At 57.0% G+C, this 8,829-nt stretch overlaps 1 protein-coding gene across 3 annotated transcripts in view; it reads left to right on the forward strand.

Annotated features, from left to right (window-relative positions):
• ACVR2B (activin A receptor type 2B) overlaps positions 1-8,589 on the forward strand; it is a 30,815-nt gene extending 22,226 nt beyond the window's left edge. For 2 of the 3 annotated variants that reach the window (XM_040479814.1, XM_040479812.1), the window contains exons 2-11: positions 1,005-1,212; positions 1,629-1,738; positions 1,900-2,051; positions 2,135-2,278; positions 2,819-2,962; positions 3,298-3,446; positions 5,515-5,629; positions 6,339-6,477; positions 6,573-6,703; positions 8,285-8,589. In XM_040479814.1, the coding sequence (XP_040335748.1) occupies positions 1,005-1,212; positions 1,629-1,738; positions 1,900-2,051; positions 2,135-2,278; positions 2,819-2,962; positions 3,298-3,446; positions 5,515-5,629; positions 6,339-6,477; positions 6,573-6,703; positions 8,285-8,479 (1,487 nt within the window). In that variant the 3' untranslated portion in view covers positions 8,480-8,589. The remainder of the gene's footprint in view (positions 1-1,004; positions 1,213-1,628; positions 1,739-1,899; positions 2,052-2,134; positions 2,279-2,818; positions 2,963-3,297; positions 3,447-5,514; positions 5,630-6,338; positions 6,478-6,572; positions 6,704-8,284) is intronic. The other variant, XM_040479813.1, reaches the window with a different exon arrangement.
• The last annotated feature ends 240 nt before the right edge of the window (positions 8,590-8,829 follow it).

The following is an 8,829-nucleotide window of genomic DNA, read 5'->3' on the forward strand; positions in this document are numbered from 1 at the left end:
GGGTGTGAGGGAGGCTTCGGGCTTTTGGACTCTGGGCACTTAGCTCTTCAGCCGGGGTTGGGGTTGGGGTGGGGTCTTCTCTCCTTGGCCCTTCCAGCCAGCCTTTCAGGCTGATGGTGAAAAGGGCTCCTGGCTGCTGGTGGGCTGGCTGACTGTCCTTCCATGGGGGTGACTCTGACCGTTCCTTCCTCCTTCCTGGGGTGGGAATACCAGTTAGGGGTGGCATCATCAGGTCCCTGGCCCACAGTAAGCCCAAGAAGAGTGGAGAGGTTAGTGGATGCTTGGTGCTGGTTTCCTCTCGGACGTCTGTGTGGTATTTTGACAGTGAGGTTCATCAGGGGTGCCCCGTAAAGGCACTCCCAAACGGAGTTCTGGAGAGCTCTTCAGCTCAGGTGTTCAGGTCTAGGGGCCATAATCCCTTTCCTCCTTCCTCCTTCCTCCTTCCCATTACAGGGCCTGGGGGCAGTGGGGCAGATTTGAGGACTGGAATGGGCTTGCTTGGGGGAGGGATGGTGAGAAAGGTAGATTGGGTGAATGTTTGAGGCCATGTTTGAAGGAAAGAAGTATTTGAAGGGGCAGTTGGGGGTGGAAGTGCCTGGCCACCCGGCTGGCACTCATGCCAGAGGTGGAAGAGGGCATGGAATGCTGGGGGTGCTCACAGGGGTCTTCAGGGGCCAAGCCCAGCTGGGAGCCAGCCCTTCTTCTGCTTGTGGTGACTCTGGGAGCCTTACCCTGAGCACGCCGGCCTCATTCTTAGGATCTTCTGCTGCCCTGTTGAGCACCAGCTGTTGTTGCTGGGTGCAGGAGGGACACTGGACTGGAGGGTCCTTACTTTCCATTCAGTCTGGATGGTGTGTGCATGTGTGTGTTTGGGGGGGGGGGGGGGCATCCGGCCGACACCCGCTCACCACCCAGCCTCCCTCCGGGTGGCCCGGGACCCAGGACCGGTGCAGGGGCCTGTGGACCGCGCGGCCGTTCTCTCACCTCTCGCCTTCGGGGCACAGGTTCCGGGCGTGGGGAGGCCGAGACCCGGGAGTGCATTTACTACAACGCCAACTGGGAGCTGGAGCGCACCAACCAGAGCGGCCTGGAGCGCTGCGAGGGCGAGCAGGACAAGCGGCTGCACTGCTACGCCTCCTGGCGCAACAGCTCGGGCACCATCGAGCTCGTCAAGAAGGGCTGCTGGCTGGACGACTTCAACTGCTATGACAGGTGCGCTGGAGCCCGGCCTCCCCTACCCCCCCACCCCCCGCCCCCCAGTCCCGCCGGAGCCCTCCTGTTGCTGCAGTGCTCACTGGGCCTCGGGACGTCTGTGAAGGCAAGCCTGGCATTTAAGGGTAGGGGGAGACAAGGGCCCCTCCAGACAGCGTGGGCACGTAGGGATGCCGCCTGGGTCCTCGCTTTCCCGCGGCTGTTTTGCCTGCCTCAGTCTGAAGGAGGGCTCTTCGCTGTGGCCCCTTGGCTATTCCTGCTCGACTTTGGGCCCCACTTTAGGGCAGGTGGGTTCACGCTGTCCCCTGATGGTTCTCCGTGAGCTTTTCTGTCTGTGGGGAGGGGTCGGCTGCGTGGGCCCCGGTGAGCTGCGTGTCCCTCCTCTGAGGGGTATCTGGGAAACTGTGTGCCTCCAGGCAGGAGTGTGTGGCCACCGAGGAGAACCCCCAGGTGTACTTCTGCTGCTGTGAAGGCAACTTCTGCAACGAGCGCTTCACCCACTTGCCAGAGGCTGGGGGCCCAGAAGGTGAGGGCCGCGGGAGGGCAGGCTGGGGCCTCTCCTTGGTCCTGGAGCTCTCGTCTCAGCTCCCGAGTTCGGTGGGGGAGTGACCGCGGGGCTCTCTGGTCTGGCCCCCGAGGCATGTGGGTGGGCGGGCTGTGTGACACAGGGCTCCGTGTGTCCCCCAGTCACGTACGAGCCACCCCCGACAGCCCCCACCCTGCTCACGGTGCTGGCCTACTCGCTGCTGCCCATTGGGGGCCTCTCCCTCATCGTCTTGCTGGCCTTCTGGATGTACCGGCATCGCAAGCCCCCCTACGGCCACGTGGACATCCACGAGGTGAGATGGGGCTGGCTCAGGGCAGGGCAGGGGTACAGGTGGGGTGGCAGGCCAGACCCTGTTAAATCCTCAATGTCCCCCAGGACCCTGGGCCTCCACCTCCGTCCCCTCTGGTGGGCCTGAAGCCACTGCAGCTGCTGGAGATCAAGGCCCGGGGGCGCTTTGGTTGTGTCTGGAAGGCACAACTCATGAATGACTTTGTGGCTGTCAAGATCTTCCCGCTCCAGGTGAGGGTTTGAGGGACTCCCAAATCATCCACTGCTGTGGCTTGAGCTACCCCACCCCAGGGCAGTCCGGGCCCGTGCAGGTGGGACGAGAGACAGGTGGGCCCCATTGAAATTTTCTCGTGGGGTCAGGGTAGAGCTTTGCAAAACCTCGATCCGTTCTGGTTTGCAGGGGTTTGTTCTTGACATCAGGTTCTGCTTAGAGGCGTTGGACATCAGGCTACCCCAGCAGTTGCCCAGGACACTTAGCAAAGTGAGGCCTGGCTCTGCATCTCGTGTGGTGGGTGACACTGGGCCACTCGCTCCCCTCCCTGGGCTTCAGTGGCCGTGTTTGTAAATGAGGTGCTAGCCCCGAGCGATCTCAGGGATCACTGTTGGCCGGTGCTCTGGGGCCCAGCCCGTTCCTGGTCTTCTGCCCGCCTCCTTTACGGAGCCGAGGCTGGGAAGGAGGGAGAGTGGGTGGGTACGCGGATGGCGTGGGGGTGGCAGTTCTGCCGCAGGGTGGTGTGGCCGCAGTGGAGTTCAGCTGCATCCCTGCCTTAGGACAAGCAGTCATGGCAGAGCGAACGGGAGATCTTTAGCACACCCGGCATGAAGCATGAGAACCTGCTGCAGTTCATCGCCGCTGAGAAGCGAGGCTCCAGCCTTGAGGTGGAGCTGTGGCTCATCACAGCTTTCCATGACAAGGTGAGTCATGCCTGCGGACGGGGGCTCCCGAGATGAGGTGGCCTTCCGCCGTGAGGTGACCCTTCGTAAGTGCAGACATAAGAACTCCTAACTCTGGGATGAATTCTTATGAAGAAGCATAGCGCCTTCATGATTAATAGCCGCTGACACCCCTCCCGCCCCCCCAAGCCCTCTTGGCCTCATACACCTTCCGTGTCAGTCCCAGCCTCCCAAGGAGAGCAGCCTGCTGCCCCTGGTCCACGAGACCCTCCTCCCAGGGCCGGGCCGGGCCGGGCCGGGCCGGGTCCTGTTCTGTACCCAGAACCTGTGCCCCAGTTCTGTGCTGTCTCCTCTAGGGCTCCCTCACGGATTACCTCAAGGGGAACATCATCACGTGGAATGAACTGTGTCACGTGGCAGAGACCATGTCAAGAGGCCTCTCATACCTTCATGAGGATGTGCCCTGGTGCCGTGGCGAGGGCCACAAGCCGTCTATTGCCCACAGGTACCTGGGTCAGCAGTTGCCTTTCCTGTGCTTGGTCTGGAGCTGCAGAGAGGGCTGGAGGGTGAAAGCAGGGCCTGGGGTTGGGGTGGGGAGTCTCAGTTTAATAAAGGTGCTTAGCTGCTCTGTGATGGGCCTACTTGCCCCTTCCCCTGCCTTCCACCCGTGTCCTGGGCCTGGCGTGGCCTTGAGGGTGGTTTTCTCTTGCCCTCTGGTGGCCACATGAGGGAATGCTGACTCCGTCACTTTGGTTGGAGGGTTGGTTCAGCAGTTCTCAGACTTTTTGGTTCGGATATCTTTACGTCCTTTTTTTTCTTTTTTAAATGTTGACTTATTTCTCTTGAGAGAGCGCAAGCGGGAGAGTAGCAGAGAGAGAGAGAGAGAGAGAAAGAGAAAGAGAAACAGGGAGGGAATCCCAAGCAGGCTTCTCACTATTAGTGCAGAGCCTGACATGGGGCTCGATCTCATGACCTGTGAGATCATGGCCTGAGCTGAAATCAAAAGTCAGATACTTAACTGACTGAGCCACCCAGGCAGCCCTAGGATCTCTTTATATTCTTAAAAAAAAAAACCTGTGTGTGTGTGTGTGTGTGTGTGTGTGTGTGTTTATTTTTTTGAGGGAGAGAAAGAGAGAGAGAGACAGACAGTAAGCTGGGGAGGGGCAGAGAGAGAGGGAGAGAGAAATCCCAAGCAGGCTCTGTGCTTTCAGCACAGAGCCTGACGTGGGGCTTGAACCCACGAACTGTGAGCTTATGACCCGAGCTGAAAGCAAGAGTCGGGTGCCCAACTGACTGAGCCACCCAGGTGCCCCTCTTTACGTTCCAAAGAAGAACGTGTGTATATGTGGGTTATGGGTATTGGTATTTGCTGTAGTGGAGCACACACATTCCATTAAGTGTCGGTGATGACATCACAGGTATGCAGCCTCTGGAAAACTCTTCTCCTGAGAGAATGAACTCACAAGAAGACAAACGATGGGTTATGAATGCGAAACATTTTGATCTTGCGGTTCCCCGGAAACAGTGGCAGGGACTCTTTGAGGTCCTGGGGCTACCCCTTGACACCACCGTGTTGACTCGTCATCGTAGTCCTTGCTAAACGTAGTAGGCACTGTTCCAGGTACCAGGCCACATCGGTCTCGTTACCTGAGGAGAGTGTCCATGAGCCACTTGTCGTCTGTGAGATAGGTGTTGTTTTCCCAGCCCCGTCGTACAGAGGAAACAACAGTAGTGCAGGGAAATTGGGTATTTTGTCACCAGACCTACAAGGGATGGGAACGAGCCTTGGAGTCCAGGAATCCAAGCTCAAGGGTCCCTGGTGGTAGTAACAGCAATGACATTGAAGGTTGACAGTACGAAACTGCAATTTTTGTAGGTCAAAAATGGTTGAATGTTGACTCTTCCGTATGGTTCAACCTAACGATAGTACCCAGTAAGTGTGCCGGGGTGGCCCTAAGTATGTGTATCTCCCACTCCCTGAGTTTAATCGTCACAGCAAGACTGAGACAGGTACAGGGGAGACTGAGGACCGGAAGTGTCTCTGCTAGTGAGAGGTGGCGCTGAACTCACATGCCGGCACCCTGCTCTTCCCGGCCTGGTGGCGGGCCTGAGCCCTCCAGGGGCCTGCACAGAAACCCGGGCAAGTTCATTAACCTCGTCACTCACATCCCGCATAACGTACATTCTTCCCAGAAGACTTAATCCCGGGCCGGTATGCCTGACCTCGGCCACTCTGAGAATGTAAGGGCCAGCTTTTGATACCGTGGGGACTGGAATGGGGTCTGCCCAGCCGTTGCGGGAGGTGTTGCTTTGACAGGTGTGGCAGAAGTGCAGTTAGAGATGCTCACACTGCGGGGGGTGAAGGGTCGGAGGATGTCCTAGAGCTGCCTGCCTGTGCGGCTTCATAAAACTCCAGCCTGGTGCAGACCCTGACCCCCAAACAGGGTGGGGTGCCCTGGTGTGCGGGCTCTAGAGCATAGCCTCCAGTATCTCAGGGGTCACGGTGGGGATCCAGGGTCAAGGTAGCTTGGACCACAGTGTTCACCTTCATCTCGGTCTACTTGTCTCCACAGGGACTTTAAAAGCAAGAATGTATTGCTCAAGAGCGACCTCACAGCCGTGCTGGCTGACTTTGGTCTGGCTGTTCGGTTTGAGCCAGGGAAACCGCCGGGGGACACTCATGGGCAGGTAATAAGCCTCAGGGGGGTGCAGGATGGGGGCTGGCACAGGAGCGGACCCTGCCCTTCTCATGCCCAGCTGGCAAGACACAGGGGCAAGGGCACTGAGCTCAGAGCTGTCCGAGAACTCCAGGAACAACGCTCGTTTTACCAGTGGGGAAAGCAAGGCCTGGAGGGCGGCCTCGCCTCGGAGGCCGGTTTGTCAAACATAGCTGCTCCATTGGGGTCAGCTCTCAGCCTTGTAGCCTCGGTCTCTGTCTCTTTCAGCGGAATTACTAAGCAGTATAAAGTAGAAGGAACTATACTAAGAATCCAAAAACCTAGAAAAAGTAGCTAACAGTTAAGCCTGAGGAAATCATCCTAAAACAACTGCTGTAAATATCTTTAATCTTTACCCTCTTGGTTTTTGATCTTAATCTCGGTAAAGCAGACACTGTCTAGGCAGCCCCTTGTGCTGGCGGAGTAAAGAGGCAGCAGTTCCAAATTAGATTATTGTTGTCTCGAGTGTGATATTTTTAAGTTATTCCTGAGGTATAATAGACACCATGACTTCTTGTGACCTCCCCGTGAATGTGGCGAATCACGGATTGTCCTCCCTCGTGGTGTGGTCTGAATGCTGCCATCCTGGCCCCGTCTGGTGCACTCAGGAGGTAGCTCTCGTGTCCAGCTGTGAGTACGTTTGTGTGTGGCCACTGGTACCCTCTCCTGTCCTCCTCTAGGTGGGCACGCGGCGTTACATGGCCCCTGAGGTGCTTGAGGGAGCCATCAACTTCCAGAGAGATGCCTTCCTGCGCATCGACATGTATGCCATGGGGCTGGTGCTGTGGGAGCTTGTGTCCCGCTGCAAGGCCGCGGACGGTGAGTGGGACGGGAGCCCCGGGCATGCAGGGCGTGGGACGGGGAGCAGCGAGTCCTTGGGGTGACCCTGCTGGGCTCTCTCTCGCCCCCCCCAGGACCCGTGGACGAGTACATGCTGCCCTTTGAGGAAGAGATCGGCCAGCACCCGTCACTGGAGGAGCTGCAGGAGGTGGTCGTGCACAAGAAGATGCGGCCCGCCATTAAGGATCACTGGCTGAAGCACCCGGTGAGGGGCCTGGGTGGCAGGTGACTCTGCAGGGGCACAGAGAGGGGAGCCCCTCCATATGTGACAGGAACCTGAGGTCGAGGGAGCATGGGATAGAGAGGATGCCTCAGGGGCAGCCGGACAGTCCTCTCCTCCCCTGCCTGGTCAGAGGCCACTTAGTGCCCTGCCTCCCTTCCACGGGAAAGTATCTGGGGAGGTTTCGTGCTGGCCGGGGAGGTGGCTCTGGGTTTGGGCCCAGAGTAAGGGGGCCTGACCGGTCCATCAGGGCGCCCCCATGTGGACCATTTGTGCAGGGGAGCCGACTGGCCCTCGCCCTGACGCGGTGTGGGTTTGAATCCTGGATCTGCCAATCAGTAGCTGGGTGACTTCTGGCAGCTTTCTTTCTTTCTTTGTTATTTATTACTTATTATTATTTATTATTTGTTTATTATGTATTATTATTATTTATTTATTACTTATTATTATTTATCATTTATTTATTTTTGCTTTATTTCTCTGAGCCTTTGCCTCCTTAGGGTAGTAGTAGATTTAACTGGTTACTGTAAATGGCTTGGCAGGATACTTGTCGCGTAAATGCTTAATATGGACTAGCTCTAATTAAATATTCTCTGTTCTCTGCCTTCATTATTTTCTGGGCACGGGCTGAGCCGTGAGTCTTGGCTCCTCCAGTCTGGGGATACTGTACAAAAGACCCCAGCAATGTAAGCCATTTCCCTCTTGGAAGGTTGTTTGCCTTTAGCTCCTTTGAGCTCCTCCCTCTGCTCACCTCAGGGTTAATTTAGAAACAGGATAGCCTTGAGGCCATTGGAGGCTAGCACCCTACCCTACATACCATCAGGGGTCAGGCTGTTGAGGCCAAGTTCAGCTGCAGTGCTGCCTCCTGGAACCTCTCAGAAAACTGAGACATGGGGAGATGTAGGCTGGGCCAGAGCCCATGCCTTCTGCCTCAGTCTCCGAGGGCAGACATGCTGGGGTGGCTGGTCCAGTTCCCTGATGAGGAGCCCGAGGCCCAGAGAGGTTTCGGGGTGGCCTGGTGCTGGGTAGGCCAGAGTCCCTGGATGTGGGCATTTGCCTTTCCTGGCACCACTCAGTGTGAGCCAGCATAGGGTGTCACGCTACATGCCCTGGACTCTCAGGAGGGGTCCAGGGGTTGTAGGAACTTGGGTGGGATGAAGCCCTCCTGTGGTCCCCACTGTGACTGAGGCTGCACTGTGGGTCCTTACATGATTTGGGATTCACATGGATTTTGTTTGAATATCACTGCCCTAAGGCAAGCAGCTGTGTCTGTCCCAAGAGGGGCCTGGGTTCCGCCTCCCCCCCCCCCCCCCCCCCCGCCATCCTATGTTGAGGCTGTGGAGGGAGGCCAGTAGGGTCAGGATGGCGGCTGCTGGGTGGGAAGGCGTCCTGATTCCTGCGGTCTCCCCCGGGCCTCTGCTAGTTGACCTGCTGCTGGGGCTGGGACCAGGGGGCTCTGCCTGACCCTCGGTCACATCTCAAGTTTGCCTGTCCCCCATGCTTGTCTTCACTGAGGGGCACCGTCAGTAACAAGGCTGTCCTCTCCCTCTCCCTGCTGACGTGCAGGGCCTGGCCCAGCTCTGTGTAACCATCGAGGAGTGCTGGGACCACGACGCGGAGGCTCGCCTGTCTGCGGGCTGCGTGGAGGAGCGCGTGTCCCTGATCCGGAGGTCGGTCAACGGCACTACCTCGGACTGTCTTGTCTCCCTGGTGACCTCCGTCACCAACGTGGACCTGCCCCCTAAGGAGTCGAGCATCTAAGCCCAGGACACGAGTGGATCTGAAGAGGAAAGGAAAAAAAAGTTGTGTTTTGTTTTGGAAATCCCGTAACACCAACAAACACATAAAATGCAGCTGCTATTTTACCTTGACTTTTTATTATTATTATAATTATTATAATTATTATTATTAATATTATTTTTGGGATTGGATCAGTTTTTACCAGCACATTGCTCTACTGTATCGCAAACAGCGGGCACGTCAGCAGGCGTTGAGGTGCTGAGCTGTGAATGCAGAACCAGCGCCATGCTGAAGAGCCTCAGCCACCTCCTGTCCCTTGGGGTTCATTTTTCCCGCTTTCTCTTTGTCTGTTGTCTCAGAATCTGTGACAC

This window comes from Herpailurus yagouaroundi, unplaced genomic scaffold (genome assembly GCF_014898765.1).
Source record: "Herpailurus yagouaroundi ecotype Mexico unplaced genomic scaffold, PumYag 159, whole genome shotgun sequence".
Taxonomy (NCBI): Eukaryota; Metazoa; Chordata; class Mammalia; order Carnivora; family Felidae; genus Herpailurus; species Herpailurus yagouaroundi.